At 36.5% G+C, this 21883-nt stretch overlaps 1 protein-coding gene across 6 annotated transcripts in view; it reads left to right on the forward strand.

Moving 5' to 3' along the window:
* The window catches only part of LOC124400374 (citron Rho-interacting kinase), a 64918-nt gene that overhangs the window by 14677 nt on the left and 28358 nt on the right, over positions 1-21883 (forward strand). For 4 of the 6 annotated variants that reach the window (XM_046872158.1, XM_046872161.1, XM_046872162.1 and 1 more), the window contains exons 2-14: positions 1775-1863; positions 2135-2315; positions 2428-2547; positions 10747-10917; positions 11021-11074; positions 11161-11214; positions 11380-11520; positions 11967-12092; positions 12765-12860; positions 13256-13372; positions 14877-14986; positions 15455-15629; positions 16235-16432. In XM_046872158.1, coding sequence (XP_046728114.1) covers positions 2166-2315; positions 2428-2547; positions 10747-10917; positions 11021-11074; positions 11161-11214; positions 11380-11520; positions 11967-12092; positions 12765-12860; positions 13256-13372; positions 14877-14986; positions 15455-15629; positions 16235-16432 — 1512 coding nt within the window. In that variant the 5' untranslated portion in view covers positions 1775-1863; positions 2135-2165. The remainder of the gene's footprint in view (positions 1-1774; positions 1864-2134; positions 2316-2427; positions 2548-10746; positions 10918-11020; positions 11075-11160; positions 11215-11379; positions 11521-11966; positions 12093-12764; positions 12861-13255; positions 13373-14876; positions 14987-15454; positions 15630-16234; positions 16433-21883) is intronic. The other 2 variants (XM_046872160.1, XM_046872159.1) reach the window with 2 other exon arrangements.

Genomic DNA, 21883 nt, shown 5'->3' on the forward strand with positions numbered 1-21883 from the left:
GTTGTGTTTTGTGGGTTACCATTTTGTTGGATCATAAAGCTGTATATTACTTTATATAAAGGCAGTAACTCTGTAGGAGTGATGCAGTGAGACCCTCTTCACAAAAAAGTTTTTTTGTCATAGAGTTAAATAAAATATACTAATATAAAATATATTAATATGTTCACATTATTTAAATATTATATTAGTAAATATACAAATGACCATTGGCCAATTTAAGTGCAGTCAGTTTCTGCAAACAAAATTATTTAACTCGAGCTGACAGTATTTTACCGTTAATTTACAGGACAATGTTTTACAATGTAAAGCACCATTTTAACTGTATTTTTTTTTCTAAAAAAAGTCTACCATGAAAATGGATTTTTAAGTATATCCGACATCAAAACAATTTCCTTCGCTTCCTACAATAAGATGTATTAATGTGTGCAGAGCACCACAGACGTGTTTTGCTTGTCGAACTTGGCTGTAACAGTTTCCCTCTAACCAACCAAACAGAGGACGGAAAAATGCTGATGATTTTCTGGCCCTGTAAGGCAAATTTGAAATCTAATTGTTAAAGAAACAGACTCATTGTTAATATAGTCTAAGATACAGTGGCCAGCACTACTGATTTTGCAAACCCTGGGCAGATTGGACAAAAAAAACTAACCTCCACATACACGTACTGGAGGTACTGCAGCCAAGAGAAATGCTACGAAATGAAGAGAATAAACTGTTGGGAATAAATTAATGCAATTTTATGAAACAAACATTAGAATTTAGATTGTAAATGTAGGTCAGTGCTTCTGATAGTGTTAAGGCAAGCAGAGAAGACCTTGGTGGCCCTGACCACCTGCCATTGCATTTTATTAATATTTTGTTTTATTTTATTATGTTAATAATATCATTCAAATACAGATAATACTGCATGAACAAATAAACTTTATAAAGTTTCAAACTATGGTAAATAAACACATCAACAATCAGTGCATGAATCTCAACATTGGTGACAATCTAAAAAAAATAAAAAAATAAAACAAAACCCCCTAAAAATCACAAAAACAGTGTAATGAAAGTCACAAGAAGACAAGTCAAACAACACCAAAATAAAAGAAAATAAAGAAAATAGTGCTAGATCTTGTGTCTAAATAGTGCTGTAGCTATAAAGGTTTTGTGCGTGACATTGTTTTTACATTTTTCATTATAGTTTGTCAACTTTTTTTGGAGAATAATTATTATTATATAATTAAAATTACTCATGAAATCAAATATTGATAGATCACCATCCATAGTTAACGAAAACACCTCAATTAACAATTTTCTTAATTTCTTTTTTGTTATAACTATTGTGCCTAACTAAAGCAACTACTAATCTCCAAAATGGTGAGGTCAAATGAACCATTATAAAATTAAATATAAACTTTTTTTTTTTTAAATGTATTGTCGGTATATGATGCAGATAAGTGAAGCTGGTAATGCTGTTTTTGGAGTTGTTAATTCATCCTCTGTTTAATTCGGTTGATATCATTTAAAGCTGTGGCTTTATGTAATTTGCAGTTTTGTTTCTTGTTCATTCCTTCAGTGATTCTGCTTGTTAACAGCAGGTGTTCATCAGTGTCTAAATTCACCCATTTGCTTTCATTCACTCTGTCAGGTAAACTATACTAGTAAACTCATGTAGGATATAGTGAATAAGGGTGTAGGTTGTGATTTTAGACAGTCTCTGACTGTCGACTCTGAACGCTATTATTTACATTATACCTGTTTTTATACCACATCTCTTATTTTTTTTAAGGAGAAGAACTGCATTCCTTTTAGATCAACAGCACTACAAGAGAAAAAACCTTAACGGCTCCCTATCTGCACCAAGAAATATATTTGAAGGTAGCTATTATAATTGCTGTAGGGTTGCTGAAATATCTGTTGACAGATTTGGGAGTAAAAACTATTGTATCTGTAAAATAAGCTATAGTGTAAGTAAATTAGCATTTATTTAAATAATTTAAAAAAATTGAATACACATAAGTTGTTACATTTATAAAATAGATTTGTTATTCACAATCCTCCTTTTAATCAGATATGATAAAAGTATTGTTTGTAATTTGAAAAATAATTAGGCAAAATCAAAGTCTTGCTGCTTTTTATATATTTATAGCTTTTGAGCACATGGGTATGCATTCTTGCTTATGAAGATGGAGCAGGAGATCTCTAAAGTGCAGAGGACAATGTCTGACTTGGAATCAGTGCTTCAGCAGAAGGATGTTGAACTGAAAGCGTCCGAGACCCAGAGAAGCATCCTGGAGCAGGACTTGGCCACCTATATCACAGAGTGCAGCGTAGGTTTATATTTACAGAGAAAATTCACAGTCAATATTATACAAATCATCATATGGTTTTATGTAAAATTATTAAATGTAAATAATGAACATTTAAATGTTCTGTGTGTAGAGTTTGAAGCGGAGTTTGGAGCAGGCTCGTATGGAGGTCTCTCAGGAGGACGATAAAGCTCTGCAGCTGCTCCACAATATTCGTGAGCAGAGCAATAAACTGCAGGAGATTAAAGAACAGGTACAGAAAGACTTCACATAATCCCTATACAGTGCAAATACATTTTAAAGGGTACTTTTTAGTGCAGCTTTCTTATACCTTTGCTTATCCGGAGCTGCTGAAGAGTGTGTTTAGGTTTTGAATTTAGGTGAAGATAATATTTCAAGGTTTCTCAAATTAAGACCTTTGTACATAGACATGTTGTCTATGATTTGCAAAACATTTGTCATTCTAGGACAATAAATCTGTGCAGGTGTTATAAATGCTTTGAAAACAAAGATTATGTTGGGCAGAGTGATTGACTATACTCCACATTGCTACAAAACAACACCTTTCCTATGGTAAATATGTTATATGTAGACAAATTGATCTAACATTTACAACCCTGTAAATGAATAATAATCATAAAAAAAATAAATCCCTTTTTCTTTACGTTATATATTCTTAAAACAAGTAATATATAGCAATAAATAACAAGTAACAAGAAATGTCTAAAAATAGGTTTAATAACACCCACTACCTCAGCCTGAAGTTGCACTGCATATACTGCACAAACATCTTTATGTCTCACATATCTTTTTCTTCCTACCTATATAAAACTAACCCTAATTCCTATTTAATGTCATGGACATCAGGAATTGGATTTTACTGGTTGTGTATAAGACCAATAATTAATTACATTTTAAATTAATAATTTAATATTTGATTATAGAATATAATCTTCTGACAAAAAATACTAGATGAATTTAACTATATCCAAGATTTTGTCTATGATTGCACAATGTATATTATTTAATCATATGTAGGGGTGTAAACAGTATATAGGTAGTTATGATCCAAAGATATGTAGACAGGTACACAAACGAATAAAAATTGTCCAAAAGAATGAAATTGTGCGGGACAAATGATGCTATTGTGCATTATGAAACCTATGGCTGCATAATATTAGCTTTTTACAAAACACGTGTTAGATTATTTTATGTGCATTGGTTAGAGCTATTGACAATAGTCCATTGTTATTAGATTACACTGAATGTGTTTTTTTGCCTTTGGTATCAGCTTCCTGCAGTGCATGTGTTAATTAGATGCACACCAGGAGCAACACATTTTTTTTCAACAAGTGAAGGCATATGGCACATACTATGCCCTGTCCACATAATATTACCTAGTGAAGTCATGCTTCCAAGCAAAATGAGCTTATGTTGTGCTGCAATCTTCCGTCTGTTTCTGGCTTATATTTCGCAGTGAAAAACAGTGAAACACAGGGCCATGTACTGTTAGTATAAATTGATGCTTATAATAAATGTATTATTCCATATGCAGAATAAGTGGAGAGCTATTAGATTAAAACAAGCTGCTCTCAGGCACAGTTCTGTTCCTTCAATTCTGTGTGCTATTGCACTCTGGTTTCCATGGAAACTAAAAATGGTAGCCAGGAGTGAAGAGTGTGCAGATGTAGTGAGGAGGCAGGCATGGTATGCTGGCAAAAGGGCTTCAATTAGTTGCACTCAGCATTTTTGAGAGATTAACCATTTACTTCCTGGTCTTATAAAGATTTATAATGACAAAGATTACATGCGGGCTTTTCTTATCTTTCCCTAATCGTATGTCTCTCTAAAGCAGTTAATAAATATGTATTATTCTATAGAGCTTTAATTCCAGTGTTTTGAATGTAAATTGCAGCAATATTCTTGAATGGCATAGTCTGATCACACACTGTCTGCTTATTATTTTAAGCAAATCTGTTTAAAAAACCAAATTTACAAGCAATTCATTATCACAACTAATTATGCTCTGAAGTGCTTAATTGTGGTGTTTTGCCAACCTATTATCCTGCCTGGCCTTATTTTCCATTGTTATGCATGGGCTAATCATGCCTAGACAAACACAGGGAATTTGAAGAAATTCACATTGAAAATTTGTTAGCATTAATGGATCTCTGGTGAATATTTTAAGGTTTTAGGTTTTTAGATCAAATTAATGCTAATATATAGATATTAATACAAAGAGGGTAACACATCAAACATTTTTATTAAACAGTTGTATTAAAGAGTTGTAATGCAGCAATTTGAAATAAATAATTTGACCAAACATTAGTATAAAATTAAGAAATCGACATAGATAAAGAACTGATAATATTACAATCCATAAAAAAAGTTAGACTTATGTAAAGATGTGTGTAAACTTACATTCAGAGGTGGGTACATATTTATTTATAAAATATAAACTGGGGTTTTTTTTTTACGTCTTTAAAACTTTTTTCTGTGTTATTCATTTTTATTAAATATAATTCTTTAAGGGATTGTGATCTTATGATTTCTTTCTTATCAAAAATTCCAAAACTGTGTAAAATGTAAATAAAAACATATCAAATTTTTAAAAACTCAAGAAACATACCATCATATAGTTAATCATAAGTTAATTTTGAATTTAATGGCTGCAATAAGTCTAAAAAAGTTGGAACATGACCTTTACCACTGCCTTTTATGAACAGTCTGTATACATCTAGGAACTCAAGAGACCAGTTGATGAAGTTTTGGGGAATGTTGGAATGAAGAATGTTGTCCCATTTGTGTCTGATACATGATTCCAGCTACTCAACAGCCCTTGTTCTTTTTTGTTGCATTTTTCGTTTTGTGACATGCAAAATGTTTCAATTGGTGGACTGCAGGCAGGCCAGTTTCACACCTGCAGTCTTCTACTACAAAGCATTGTCCTGCTGAAATATGCAGGACCTTTCATAAAAAAGACATTTGTTGAAATTGGGACTATAGATATCTTGATTTAATATCAATGTCTGGTCAAAGTGTTATGTGTTCCAATAATATGAAACTGTTTTAAAGGCAGAGGATTTATGCAACTAGACTATGTTGACTTACTGTGGATAGATGAACAGTTCACTTTTCAACACAAAAAGTTTTACAAAATGTCGTTTATATATATATATATATATATATATATATATATATATATATATATATATATATATATATATATATATATATATAAAACCCTAACCCTAATACCTAACCCTAACCCTAGATTTTATTTTTCCCTTTTGACTATGATTATAGTTTTGATTACCAAAAGCTGTTTTGCTGTTCATTTGAATTTGAATTTGGATTTTACCTTTTTAATGAAAAAACAGCAGTTACTGTCAGATTGTGGTCATTATATTTAAAGCAAATTTTAAAGTGTACTACAGGCTCTTCTCATACAGTTATATTCAACACATATTGAATCTGTTCTATGCAGGGCTGTTACAGTGAAATGCTTCTGTCGTCTCAGGCTTTAATGATATCCTTACAAGGTTTTCCTAATAAGGCTGGGATAATGTTCTTTCTTTGTTACCATGAAACAGTGTGCCAACGTTTTATTAAAAGTATTGTATAATCTCTTACTTTAAGAACATTCTTTAGACTTAACATTATTTGAAATGAAAAAAAAAAAACATCTTTAAAAACATTACTTTAACAATACATTCAAATGTTTTCGTTGAACCATTAACAAAACTTGAACAGAATGTTGGCAAAGGTTCTGGAAACTTTTCCTGCTAACTGGGAAATCCCTTTTTATGTGGCTATATATATATATATATATATATATATATATATATATATATATATATATATATATATATATATATATATATTTTTTTTTTTTTTTTTCGTTTTACTATAATTATAGTTTTGATTACCAAAAACTGTTTTGCTGTTCATTAGTATTTTTTTATGATATTCAATTGTATAATTTCATAATTTAATGTCAATTTTTGTTTATTGAGTTTGTCATCTACATGTGCATATTCTAAACAATTATAATTATTTTATTGTTGGAAATTATTTGTGTTGTCTTTTCAGGAGGTGAAATCCTCCATACCCAGTTGTGTAAAAGTCTGGTGATTGACTTTCTATTTTGCCACCGTCTGTTTTTAATGTTTTACATCAAGAGCAGGAACAGACAATATTTCTTTTGCATTCTGAGTTCTTTCTGCTACTTATATAATAAGTTAATTTATCAGAAAACATTAGCGATCCTGTGTCAACCATTAGTAAACCTTTGTTTTGAACCATGAGCAATCATGAGCTCTTTTATTCTTCACATTTTGGCCTTTCAATCACTTTAGTACAGTTTATAATTTTTTTTACTTTGCAGTTACAATCAGATATTTTTTTTGCATGGCATCTTCATCCCTTCTCTCAAAGTTTTTTTTAAATAGTGGATTTTGATACCTTCACTCATGTTGTTGGTGATGCCACTGACTGTTGTTTGTTATATGTTAGTATACCATTGCTTTTTGTCTTTTTGAAGATGTTCCAAACTGTTCTATTGGATATGCAAAATTTGTGCAATGGTTTGTGTTTTCTTAGCTTCAAAATGGCATGCTCATAGACAGCTCTTCAATTCCATTTTGAACTTTTTATTAGTCACACACATACAACCACATACAGTACAATGTGTAATGCAATGCTTTTTATGATGGCATGGTGACATAAAACAATGTGCAAACAAAGCTAAGGTCTAGCAGTGCAGTATGCATCCTGGCTGAGGGTCTGATTAGCCTGTGGAAAGAAACTCCACCTCATTGTCTTCATGTTCGTCTTGATGCTGTTCCCAGTTTTAGGTTTTTCATCAAGATGCACTTGACATGTGTAGAAGTTCCTTAGCACCTGGAACACCAGTTTAAATTGTCTTTTAAATGTCTAAGGTGGTAAAAGGGCATGCATTGTGTGGGTAACAAGGTACCGGAAATTGTCAACTCTCTCTGAAAGATTGCTAATTGGGGCAGGTTTAAATTGGCATGTAGGTGAAGGGAACAGAGGGGATGAGGAGGTGATGGATAGGTATGGCTTTAAGAAGGTAAATTGAAATAGCAGTGGTGAACACTTATTTTAAGAAGAAGAAGGATCAGAGGGTGACGTATAAGAATGGAGCAAGGTGCACACAGGTGGATTATGTTCTATGTAGGAGATGCAACCTGAAGGAGATTGGAGACTGTAGGGTGTTGGCAGGGGACAGTGTAGCTAGACAGCATTGGATGGTCGTCTGCAGGATGGTTTTGGAGGTGAAGAAGAGGAGGAGATATACTCAGTGGTGGTGAAGAGGTGAGGGATGATTGGGCAACTACTGCGGAAATGAAAAGGGAGACAGCTAGAAAGGTACTTGGTGTGACATCTGGAAACAAAAAGGAAGACAAAGAGATGTGATGGTGAAATGAGGAAGTGCAGGACGTCATAAGGAGAAAGATGTTGGCAAAACAAAATTGGGATCAACAGAGTGATGAGAAAAGTAGGCAGTAGTACAAGGAGAGGCAGCAGCAGGTGAAAAGGGATGTGGCGAAAGCCAAGGAAAAGGCATATGAGGCGCTATATGAGAAGTTGGACACCGGGAAGCTGGGAAGGATGTGCTGCAAGTTAGAGCAATAAAGAATGGAGATGGAATGTGTTGACTAGTGAGGAGAGTGTGTTGAGAAGATGGAGGGAGTATTTTGAGCAGCTGATGAACGCGGAAAATCAGAAAGATAGAAGGTTTGATAGTGTTAAGATGGTGAAGCAGGAAGTGGATAGGATTAGTAAGGAGGAAGTGAGAGCAGCAACTAGGAAGATGAAGAGTGGAAAGTCGGTTGGACCAGATGACATACAGTTAGAAGCATGGAGATGTTTAGGAGAGATAGCAGTGGAGTTTTTAAAAAGATTGTTTAACAGGATTTTGGAAGGTGAGAAGATGCCTGAGGAATGGAAAAGGAGTGTTCTGGTACCGATCTTTAAGAACAAGGGAGATGTGCAGCCCTGCAGTAATAACAGGGGAATAAAGTTGATCTGTCACACCATGAAGTTATGGGAAAGAGTAGTGGAATCCAGGCTGAGAGAAGAGGTGACCATCTGTGGGCAGCAGTATGGTTTCATGCCGAGGAAGAGCACCACAGACGCCTTATTTGCTTTGAGAATGTTGATAAAGAAGTATAGAAGTATAGAGAAGTTGCATTGTGTGTTTGTGGATTTAGAGAAAGCGTATGACAGGGTGCCGAGAGAGGAATTGTGGTATTGTATGAGGAAGTCAGTTGTGTCAGAGAAGTATGTGAGGGTGGTGCAGAACACGTATGAGGACAATGTGACAGCAGTGAAGTGTGCAGTAGGAACGAAAGACTGGTTCAAGGTGGAGGTTGGACTGCATCAAGGATCGGCTCTGAGCCCTTTCCTGTTTGCAGTGGTGATGGACAGGTTGACGGACGAGGTCAGACAGGAGTGATATTGTAATTTGTGGTGAAAGTAGGGAGCAGGTTGAGAAGAGCCTGGAGGGGAGGAGGTACACATTGGCGAGATGAGGGCAAGGAGGCGGTTTATGGATGTGGTGAGGGAAGACATGCAGGTAGTTAGAAAGAGGCAGATGTAGAGGACAGAGAGGTATGGAGACGGATGATCCGCTGTGGCGACCCCTAATAGGAGAAGCCAAAGAAGAAGAAGAAGAATTAGGCATAGGAAAAAATATAACCTTTTATTTATAAAGCAGCAAACATGGTCAGTATCACATATTTGCATAATTTTAAACAGGGACCTAAAAATAATTCAGAATCTTAAACATTAAATATTTAAGAAAAACATTAAAACATTTTTTTTTTTACTTTTTGTTATTGGTTTATTTCTGACTAATTATAGATAAATAAATGCCAAATTTTCTTATGTTATTTCAGCACTTTAGCCAATGGAAAAAAATTATTAGAATTTTATTCTATTAATTCTATTTTAATTAGTAATTTTGTTATTCACTATTGTGCAGTCTCTCTCAATCTCTTTTAATATCTATTGTAATTCTTGTACCAGATAAATTATCATATGTACTCAAAATTTCAGTGATTTTTATAAAGGCTGTATGTGAAGGTAAGTGACTCATTTATGAAGACAAAACTGGATTGTAATGTTCGCACTGTACACCCACACTTTGGCCTTCCAGGCATTAAGCCTTTAAACAAAAACCTTTTTTTCTCTTGTCTATGACAAGACACTAAGCTTTTATTTCCATATGTGCATGTTTACTATGGAAAATGTTAAATGTCTTTTTATTATTTGTCATTTTAATTAAAATGGGTTTTTTTCTTAATTTTCTACAAAAATCGAGTGTTAAGAATAGAACAAACTGTGTAATTGATCATTATTTACACCCCTATAACTATCACTAGTATTTAATTTTAATAGCCTATACTAACTATATTACATTCTATTCTAACTGTTTGCTTGCAGAATAAATAAAGAATAACTAAAGATATTGAAGCTAAGAAAAAGAGAAAAGCATTGATGCAGAGCATTGTGCATAGTTGATACATCAGTCGGAATGTCCTGTAAAATAATGGACAACAAAATGAGTCACCCAACTAATTAGGAGCCATTGATGACAGAAATGTTGTGAGAGCAGTGTAGAAAAACCTAAAAACAATACCAACAACCTCAATAGAGCAGGGGTGGAGGTTTCACCATCTGAAAATGATGATACACGAATATAAAGGACAAACCACAAGATGCAACGCACTCATCAGCAATGAGAATTAGAAGGTCAGGTTGAAATAAAAAAACAATACAGAAATGGCCAAACAAAGTTTTAAACCAAGATTGATCTTGATAAAATTAAGAAAAAGCTTAAATATAGTAAAAGATTTTGCTTCAAAACATTTTGTCTGCAATATTACAGAGAAATTCATTCAATCTAACTGGATGGAACTTGCATCATTCAGCAAAACATTGGTTCAAAACACAAAATCATGGTGGAGTCTAGACTGGCCAAGTCAATTACCAGAACTTATACAAATTGAAATTGAACAGAGGAAACTGAACCCCAAAAACAAACAAAAACATTTAAATACCTTGCTTTCAAATGCTTTGAAGGGGACTCTTTACTGTTACCTTTCATTAACTGCTGGCTTTATGCTGATTACATGTTTGAATGCAAGATTTTTATCATCCTTACTGTGCCTTTATAATATTTTCTTATTGCTTACCATTGAATTATTTTATTTGCAGTAACCATTTTACATTGTTGTAATGGATCTAGAGTCCACCAGAAATGCAATGGGTGTAGGAATTCACTCTGGATAATAATAATTTAGTGTTTTATTTAAAACCTAAGACCTTAATGAAGTGTAACTTTTTTTCTCTGCATGTTAATTTAGACTTTTTTTGTATCTGCAGTGTTTCTAACAATTAGTACTGGAATTGTCTTGGTCTACAGGAGTATCATGCTCAGCTAGAAGAAATGCGAGTGTCCATCCGTCAGTTGGAGGAAAACCTCTCAGCTGCTCGGCGTCGTAGTGACTTATATGAGTCTGAGTTAAAGGAGTCCCGCCAGACTAGTGAAGAGCTGAAAAGGAAAGCAGCAGACTACCAACAGAAGATCCAGAAGGTCAGATCAACTCATATATTGGGTTTATAGACAAAAAACACCTAATATAGATACAAATACAAAGGTCACTTATACAATTACATAATTACACATTTTTTTATAGGCCAAAGAACAAGGCAAGGCTGAGATGGAGGAGCTCCTTACTAAACTGCAAAAGGTTTGTCAAATGTTTGCGCAATAAGAGTTTACTAGGTTTTCTTGTTCTTTAAATACAAATTTTGATGTATTTTGTTCTTTACTCAGACCAATGAAGAGCAACAAGCAAAGATTGAGGAACTTCATGACAAGCTAGACAAGGTAGTGACAATCATTTTACCTCAGAAATTCTTTTACTGGTCACTGTTTTGTAGCCTTAAATATATTAATATACAGTGTATAGCAGACGTTATTCTATATTACCAAATGTAGTGCAAAAATTCTCTTAAACACTGATTCTCTCACTCGCTTAACAATTGGTCTCAGGCAGTGAAAGCGAGTACTGAGGCCACAGAGCTTCTGCAGAATGTTCGGCAGGCTAAAGAACGCCTGGAGCGGGATGTGGCACGACTGCAAACCAGAGAGGACTCCACTGACAGCCTGCGCAGACGCTTGCGTGAAACAGAGGTTAGATATATAAAAGCTAGATAAATAGCTGTTTAACCAAATAACCAGGCATTATATAGTCAAGTCAAGTCAAGTCAAGTCAATTCAAGTTTATTTCTATAGTGCTTTTCACAACAGACGTTGTCTCAAAGCAGCTTTACAGAAATCAACAGTCAAGATGAATGGTGTGCATTTATCCCTGATGAGCAAGCCGTGGGGACTGTGGCAAGGAAAAACTCCCTCAGATGTTATGAGGAAGAAGAGAGAGGAACCAGACATAGAATCTGTAGTTTCAGATATTTTAGATTAATTGGTAATTTAATAGCATATTATGACATGGCCATTAAACATGTATTTTAAATTCTTGATCATCATTCTTGATCATCATCATTGACAAATCAGGAACCATAAAAATGTGTTCTTTTTTTATATATTTTTTAAATATATAAAAATGTGTGATGGAGCAGGATGGCAGAAAGACCCTGGAGAATCAAATAAAAAGGCTGGAGATTGTGGAGCGCAGGGAGAGCAAACTCAAAGAGGATATCCAGACCAAATCACAGCAGATACAACAGATGGCTGATAAAATCATGGTAAGGGACAGCAGGTCACCTACTGATACACAAGCACACACATACTCTGTCTTTTCTGTCTGAATAAGCACTAGCCTGTACTGCTCCATGTATGCTCTGTGTGCCTGTCTCAGTTCCAGAAGGAGCAGACTGCAACCATGGATTGTTCCTTGTAGTTAGGATTGTGTTTCTACACTGATGCCACAAAAATTTGCAATTGTTTATAATATCTCTATTTATTCTTTTAATGTGATCAATGTAATTCTATTAAGTGTCACAATGTATGGTGGTTACTAATTGTGAAAAAAAAAGTTGCCTAAAGACCAGTGGTGTAGGCAACAGCTTACACATGTATAAATAATAATTAAAAACAATATTTTTTTCTATATATTAACATGTGAGTAAATTGTGCATATACTAATATGGTTCCCATATTAAATAAGACAATTCACAAGCAAAAGAGAATAAATATCTGATTTTAAATCATCAACACATTAGACTCTCTTTGAGATAGAGAGAATCATAAATAGCTCCAAATGCTGATGGCAGAAAACACAAAGGAATTGTCATGCTAAAGCATTATTGAGCTAGGCCCCTTACCGCTGTGGAGGGGTTGGCTAGATTACACCACTAGTAGGGTTTGATCATTGCCTGTGTTAATTTGAATGAATAATTCTTGTGTTTTATTATCAGGAACTGGAGGAGAACTTGCGTGAAACGCAAGGCACAGCTCAGCGCATGGAGACTCATCTGGAGCAGAAGGAGAAATTATATGAGGACAAGATTAAGGTTGTGTATTAGCAATATAGAAATATGGAAAAATATATTGATATTGCTTTGATTGATTTTATTGCTTATGAAATTAACATATATAAAATGCAAATAAGTTTTGCATAATCTACATTTGTTTAGTAATAAATACATTTTGCATCTTTAAATGTTCAGACACTATAAAACTTTTCATAACGTCTATGAAAGATCTCCTCTTTAGCACTACAAATTGTCTAAAGGTTCACTGTATATAACTAATTTGAAGCATAAAAGATGACTGTATCCCCGCTGAATGTGCAGTGCATTATACCTTCTGCCTTTCTGTTTCAGAAGTGATTCTAGATTCTGTATTATTTGAAACATTAATTTAGCACACTGTATGAGTCATTCTTGACGTTTTTTATGATTAAAAGGTTTTGGAGACCCAAATGAAGGTAGATTTGGCTGATAAAGAGCTCCTGGAATCAAAACAGGATATATGTGAGGAGGAAGCTCGGGAGAAAAGCAAGTTGATCAGTGAACAAGCAGCGGTAAGACCACTATAAAAGTTGTGATGATAGCACTTTTTGTTGTATCTGTAGGTAGCTGTAGTATGACTGAAAAGTGCTGGCGAGTGGAATAGTATTTGAAGGTAACCAAACCTTCAAATAAATAAAGCATAAGTTTATTTTTACTTTCAGTTTCTTATTTTTCAGCAAGTACTGCAGCTAGACTATGTATAAGGTAACGCATACAATACATACATATTGGAGATTATACAAGCATCCACGATAAGATTTAGCAAACATTTAGATAATAGTGACAGAAGGAAGGTTTTACTCCTGCTTATGAGTGGTTGCTGGTGGTATATTGAACTAGGGGCTAAATTGGTAAATAGCTTGAGAATTGCTTTATTCAGGTTAGACAATACCTCAAGGTACCTTCTTCTGATTCTGATTCTGATATTACCACTATTACAACATCTATTACTACTACTAATAATAATTATTATTATTATTCATTTGTTCTTTTAAGAATAGACATTGTCACATTGTTCACTGATCTACATCTGCAATAGTTGGCAGTGCGTTAATGGCACTCGGACAAAACCACAAAGGCCCTCCATCTACTCCTGGAGTGCCTATAGCAAGCTCTCTGTCTAGCAGTCTGCCCCTGTGGGCCAAATGTCCACACTGAAGGCCTGTCAACCTCTGGCAGATACATGGCTTGGGAGTCACCTTCCTTGGCCTCTTACTGGAGCTCATATTGGATGCCTACTTCCTCAGTTTGTTGACAGATTGAGCTGGAGCTCCTCATGGGAGGTTGCTGTCACCCACAGGGGTGAGATCTGCAGCCTGGGTCACCATGTTGACTGCTGGATGGAGATCCTTGTGTAGTGGAGCTGGCCCACTATAGAGTATCCATAAGGTTAGACCAAACTCATCATCATGCAAAAAGATCTGTACTAACTGGCTAACAAACCCAGCCATTGTGCTAAAGTCCCTGTTACATATTGCAGTCAGAAATCCATTAGTGAGCTAGGGCGGTGACCCTCTAGAGGAGGAACTTCAACCATTAACCCTTACTGGGATACACCAAACTCTGAAACTTAAACTGGCATTGCATAAAGAAATCTCTGACATGTTTATTACACCCAATAGTGAGTGCTTGACAGGTTACTGAATCATTACCAAAATGGGCTCAAATATAATTCAAATGGCTCTAAAATTTACCAAATATTTTTTTTACTCTCCTGACATGATAACTGATAGGCTACATGAATTTACAGTGCTGGGCACAATACACTTACTGTGGCCCACAGTGTCATTTCATACCATTTTAAGTGTTTTCTTAGGACTGTAGATGGCGCTGCTGTATTCAAATAAAAAAATCCAAATTAAACCCAAATAAACCATTTGGTAAATGCAAATAAGATGTGGGCACCAGAAATGTATCCTTTATGCTTTTTTTTTATATTTGATAGTTCAATACTGCCTTTAAATAAAAAAATTACAATTCACCATTACTGCTTATACATGCCTCGTTCTCTTACAGACTATAAGTGCAATGGAGTCAAAGATGACCAGCTTGGAGCAGAGGATAGCTGAACTCTCTGAGGCCAACAAACTGGCAGCTAACAGCAGTATTTACACTCAGAAGAACATGTGAGTTTAGAGTGAGACATCTGTAATTTTATTGTATTCTAACATACAATTAAAAGTTTAGTTTTATCAAAGCGCATTTAAATTGTCACCTTTAATCTATTTTCTATTTAAGGAAAATGTTAAAAATCTGAGAAAACCTATAGGATTTTATCCTGCATTTAATCCTGCAAATTTTATTTTATTTTTCTTCAGCTCTTTCAGTGTACCTGATTAAAATAATGCCATTAAGGTGTTACACAACAAAAAGTTTACACAAAGATTATAGAAATGATTTAAGTGTGAGATTTAATTGATTGAGGCATACAGTAGAGTGTAATCAAAATCTTTCAAAAATATCCATTGTCATTTTTAAATTCTTTACAGTATAATACCATGTACCCCTTATGTTTTAAAAAATATACAGAATTTAATGGAAGTTAAACAGACAGATTATTACTACTATTGCTATCCGTTTTTGCCGTTCCCCAGGAAAGCCCAAGAGGAAATGATATCTGAATTGAGGCAGCAAAAGTTCTACCTGGAATCTCAGGCGGGCAAACTGGAAGCCCAAAATGCTAAACTAGAGGAGCATCTGGAAAAGATGAGTCAACAAGAACAAACCAACAAGAGCCGTGTGCTGGAGCTGGAGGCCAGACTTAGAGAAGTATTAAATATTTTTTCTCTGCTTTGTTATTTCTTTCTTCAATAAAAGCATGTTGGACAAAGGTTGCTGGTTGTTATGAAAGAAAAAATAGTGTTCTGACTTCGTGGATGACATGTTCTTTATTCTTTAACATCTAGATGTAAATACTAGCATATTTAAAATTATGATTTATAATTATGCTTGTAGTGTGATAGGCTGTTTTAAATTGCCTGGAGGAGCAAATGTGTGTGTGTGTGTGTGTGTGTGTGTGTGTGTGTGTGTGTGTGTGTGTGTGTGTGTGTGTGTGTGTATGGTATAGAAGTAAATTAAATAATTAATTTAATAACTCAGTATTGCTAGATAGAAAAAAAAAACATTTTTGTCATCTTACAAAGCTCAGGTCTAGGTGAAATTATTCATTCCTTATTTATCAGTTTTCATTAATGATCAGATTTACTTTTATTGATACATGGAGTTCTTTAGCATACCTGTCGGCTATGTCTGCTGACAAAAAGACTAATTTCATAATAATAATAAAGAGATTAAAAGTATAAGTAAGGTTTATAATCACAAGGGAGTAATAGTAGCATATTATTCTATATTAATTATTCTGTTTACCTCTTTAGATTGGCCTGGAACATGAGGAGCAGAAGCTGGATTTAAAGCGGCAAGTGTCAGAGCTGACACTGTCCTTACAGGAGAGAGAGTCTCAAATCAGCAGTTTGCAGGCGGCACGCCATGCCTTGGAAAGCCAGTTACAGCAGGCCAAGACTGAGCTGGAGGAGACCACTGCTGAGGCAGAGGAGGAAATCACAGTTCTTCGGGTAAGAAAGTTTAATAAATAAAACATTTTTACCCCTTGAGCTTACTGTAAATACTTGATTGCTTTTAGATTCAGATTTTATAAACCAATATAAAAATGAAAAAAATGTAACTAGAAAAAATTCTTTTGAATATAACCATACCACAGGAATGTCTTTTTCAGGTATATGAAAAGCAATGAAGGAATACTCGATACAAGAGTGATATTGCAGAAGTGGTGAGCGATGCATTTGGTACCTGGGCCTTCAGTGGGGACTTACCTGACTTAATCCACCTCTTAATAACACCACTATCATATTTCAATTATTGAAACCATCAATACTATACAAAATGCAATATAACAACACGACATTACAGAGAGAGAGAGGCATTTCGCATATGGAGGGTGAATACTATTTTTCTAAAGCAAGCTCCAAACCCCTACATTACAACCGCAACTGTGCCACCTACATCATCTGGAGCAGTTCAAAATCAATATTTGTCTAATATGACAAAAACATTAAAATATTTAAATAAAATACAACCTAACCTAGATGCATACTCATAATTTGCACTGCTCTTCAGAGGCTGTAAGCCTGTGGTACCACTTGTATGCACTAGTCTGGAAGTGGCAAACAAACCCTTTCCTCGGCTGAGACAAGCTAGCTAGCTTCGGGGTTGGCTGACCTCTCCTCACGATGTCTAGCCTTTCTGGAAAATGTATCTTTAAGTATGTCTGAGACCAAATCAATTTCTCTTCCTCCCTAGGCATATTTGTTCAATGAAATTGTATTAATTTATTACCAACAGTTTATTCTCTCCATTTCGTAGCGTTTCTCTTGGCTGCACTGCTTTCAGTACGGGTATGGTTAGATTTTTTGTCCAATCAGATTTCAGCCTCTATGTGCTGCCATGTCAATCTAATCTGCCCAGGGCCTTCAAAGTCAGTAGTGCTGGCATTTTTATCTTAGTCTCTATAATCAATGGGTCTGTTTCTTTAACCAATCAGATTTCAAATTTGCCTCACAGGGCCAGCTATCTGGCCCAGAATAGCATCAGCATTTTTTCAGTTCTCTGATTGGTTGGTCAGAGGGAAACAGTTACAGCTAAGTTCGACTAGCAAAACACATCTGTAGCACGCTGCACATATTGATACATCTAAGTTAGACTTTTTTATGCCTACAGAGAAAGAGAAATTTTGTTTGGTCTCAGACATTCATTAAAATACATTTTCAAGAAAAGCTGGACATCCTGAGAAGAGGTTGGCCAACCCAGAAGCTATCTAGCTTGTCTCAGCCCAGGAAATGGTTTGTTCGCCACTTCCAGACAAGTGAATATGAGCGGTACCACTGGCTTACAGCCTCTAATGAGCGATGCAAATAATGAGTCTGCATCTCTGGTGAGTAGGGTGTATTTTATTAAAATGTTTATGTTTTTGTCATGTTATTAGAAAAATATTGGTTCTGAACTGCTCCAGATGTAGGTGCCACAGTTGTGGTTGTATTGTAGAGGTTTGGAGCTTGCTTTAGAAAAATGGTATTCACCTTCCATATGCGAAATGCCTCTCTCTGTAATACCACATGTTGTTATATTGTGTTTTTGTATAGTATTGATGGTTTTTATAATTACGACGTGATAGTGGGGGTATTAAGAGGTGGATTAAATTTGGTAAGTCCACACTGAAGGCCCAGGTACCAAATACACGGCCCGCCACTGGTTTTACATACGTTAAAAGGTTTTATGATCCCACTACATATAATCTCACTTAGTGCTGAAATTGTTTTTAGCAGGTGGAGAGGTATTATCTGTTTTATGTCTATAAAAACTATTTTATTGGCAGTAGAAGTTTGGCTGTAGTTTTGCATTAACAGATAAACATTTAGAGAATTCACAAAAAAGGAAATGAACATAAAGTTCATCTCGCTATGCAGATGATGCTTGTATACTTCTCATGCACTCTTAAGCATACTAGAATTGATTCCATTGTTAGACATCTTTGGATCTCTGGATATAAAATTCAAGAAAAGAAAATTCACAGAAAATATAAACCTTCACTCCATTTCAAAAAGTAAAAGATTTATGATCTTTCCCAACTTTCCCAAACTGTAAGGTTAATTTCCCCCCACTTATAAATAACTTAAATGAGAACCTCGACCAACAGAATTTACAGAATTTAGTATCTTTATGAGGTTGAAGTAACACAAACTGAAAGAGCTATTTGTTTTCCAAAGCTTTCAAAGCTATCTTATTGCCAAAGCCTATTTAAAGTATTTAAACAATCTGATACATGACCTCTTTGCTAATAAAAAAACCTCTGTAAAATATAAATATACAGTACAATGTACAAAGACATCTTTTCTGGTTGTCCCTTTCCAACTTTCTCTATTTCGTATGGGCTTCTAATATTTTATTTATGTTGTACTGGATCAGTCCTTCTTACAAACTGGAACTGTCAGAGAGGTCACTGGAAGGACCCAAATGTAGGACGCAAGCAGATGTATACTTAAGAGTCTTTAATGAGAGCAAGGAGCAGAGACAAAGTCCGACTTAGAATTCATTAACACCGGCAGCAAGATCATATAGAGCAGGCATGCAAAGTATAAATACCCAGTCTAATAAACTCAAAACAACCCCGAAGGAAGCGGGGAGACCAGAGGACTCATATGAAGATGAGATAGCATCCACAATCCACCTACTGAGAGTCTGCTTGTTGGCAGGAAACCCTTTCCTGTAGGTGCCATAGCAGACAAACAGCTGCTCAGACTTCCTCCACAGACTTGTCCTGTGAACGCACTGGACACAGTCGGTTTTGTTTCTCCTGGTCAGGAGCTTGAAAGGGAGGAGGGAAGATTGCCTGCAGCATGACAGGTCGTGGGGGAGCTGTGGGCACCTTAGGTACATACCCTGGTTTAGGGTAAAGGAAGGCACTGGCCATGGAACTGGACGGGGCCACGGAAAGGTAGGCATGGGCCATGAAACTGCACGGGGCCACGGAAAGCTGTAGGTCCCCGACCCTCTTTGGGGAGGATATAACCAAAAGGAATGCAGTCTTAATAGACAGATACCTAAGGGCTACCTCTGCTGATGGCTCGAAGGGGGGCACTGACAGAGCAGCCAGCATGATGGCCAAGTCCCACACAGGCACTCTGGGTTGCTTCCTGTGCCAAAGCCTCTGGGTGCTGTGCAGGAAACATGTCACCAAAGGATGTTTACCCAGTGACTGCCCAGCAAGCAGGGCACAGTAAGCCGCGATTGCAGACACATAACCTTTCAGGAACCAACCCTTGACCCTTGTCACCATCAAGGTGACACCAGGAGGAGACGGACTCCTTCCCAGCAAACTCTCTCCAGAACTCCCGGGAGAAGCGTGATAGGGGAAAAGGCATACAGGCATAGCTTTGGCCATGTCTGCACCATGGTGTCCAGCCCCAAGGGGGCTGGGTGAGTGTGGGAGAACCAGAGGGGACTGTGCAATGTCTCCTGAGTCACAAACAGATCCACCTTAACTCTGTAAAACCTCTGCCATATCTGCTCCATCACCTCGGGGTGGAGTCTCCATTCCCCGGGCCTCGGCTCTTGCCTCGAAAGGGCATCTGCTCTCCGATTTAAGCACCCCAGGATGTAGACCTCCCTTTATGAGGGCAGTGTCCTCTGGAACCACAGGAGGATCTGCCGTGCCAGCCTGTATAGGGGCGAGATCAGAGATCCCCTCTGGTGGTTGATGTAAGATACCACTGATGTGTTGTCCATATGGAACAGCGCATGGCGATCCCTCAGGACTGGGAGGAAATGTTTCAGAGCCAGAAACACAACCAGCATCTCTAGGCAGTTTATGTGCCACATGAGATAGAGCTTGTTCCACTGACCTTGGGTGGAGGGATGCATCCGTCATTAGCATTACGCCACGACAAGGAGCTCCCAGGACGGGGCCCTGAGACAGGAACTTTCCACCTATCTAAGGCTCAAAGGGCTCAACGTGGGACCTTGATAATACGGATTTCCCTTTTGGGAGAACACTCTGTCTCTGAGCCACCACTGGAGGGGTCTCATGTGCAGGAAGCCAAGTGGAATCATGCTGGACGCTGCTTCCATGAGTCCCAGCAGCCTCTGGAACTGCTTTACAGTAAGTGACTGACCTTCTCTCACTCTCTTGACTGTCATGAGGATAGCTTCGATCCGAGCGGGAGACAGGTATGCCCGCATCTTCATGTTTAGTCTTAACCGCAGCTCTATCATACAGGCGAGAAGACATCTCGATGCTGGACTGCCAGAAGCTCTGATTAAGCTAATATCATCCAATTGTCGATAAGCCTTAGCGGGGTCAAAGCCGCATCCAGGCATTTGTGAAGGTGCAGGGTGAGAGCACCTATATTTGTAAGATTGGTAATATTGGTAAGCTTCTCCCCTGAAAGCAAACCTCAGAAACCTCCAGCAAAAATGTGGAAGTATGCGTTTTTTTGATCTATCATGACAAACCAGTCCTCAGACCTGATCTGAGCCACAACGTTCTTGAACCTGAACCTGAGCCTCATAAATTATTGTTTCAAGGAGCGTAGATCTAGAATTGGATGCACCCCCTATCCTTCTTCGGAGCCACGAAGTACTGGCTGTAGAGGCCAGACTCTCTGAATAAAAAAAGGACCACCTCGATGGCCTTCTTCCTTAAGAGTGTCGGCTCCACTGCATGCGCATTTTGTAGCTTCTTGGTCGTGACGTCACCCTGCCGGTGACAGCACGTTTTGCTGTTGGCTGGATTTCACACGTGATTCAGAGCGTGAGCAACGTAGAAGCATTCCCAAAGTGTTGTGACGCAGCTTGAGTTCTTGAAAGGGAACTGGGCTGAAGAATAAACAGTATGAAAAAAAGTAAATCCCATACCAGAGCAAGTGCAGAATAGACACAATCTGAATCTATAGCCGCGTCCAAAAATCCTGTTTCAATACATTTTTATTTTTATATATATGATTGTTTTTTTCCACCTACGTATAGTTAATGGGTCAGAGATCTTATGCATTACCTAAAAATAGAAAACCTAACAATTCAATATTGCTCCTCTCATGAAAATTATTTTGGTCGAGTTTTTGCGAATTTATTTCATGAAATGATAGTTTAAGGAATAAGAATGTGTATTAGATGTGCAAAATAGTGCAATGGGGAGCTCTGTTGGAGCAAAGGCTTTTATTATTATTGTTTGTATAATGTAATATATCAATAAAAAACACTAAAAATAAAAAAATAAAAAGAATTTTGAAGACCAACAACAACAACTAAGACATAATGGTATTACCCAATACGCTCTGACATGTACTTAAGTAAAACGTAGCTATTATTACTACCTGTTTTAGTGTCACAGTGGTAACTGGACCTCTGGATGTCATTAATAGGCAAAAAAGTTCATCGCGATTAATCACACGATTGTAATGATTTAACCCACGATTAGTCCCAACAACATTGCACATTTTTATCTGTTCTAA

The sequence above is a fragment of the Silurus meridionalis genome, chromosome 17 (genome assembly GCF_014805685.1).
Source record: "Silurus meridionalis isolate SWU-2019-XX chromosome 17, ASM1480568v1, whole genome shotgun sequence".
In the NCBI taxonomy this organism is placed as follows: domain Eukaryota; kingdom Metazoa; phylum Chordata; class Actinopteri; order Siluriformes; family Siluridae; genus Silurus; species Silurus meridionalis.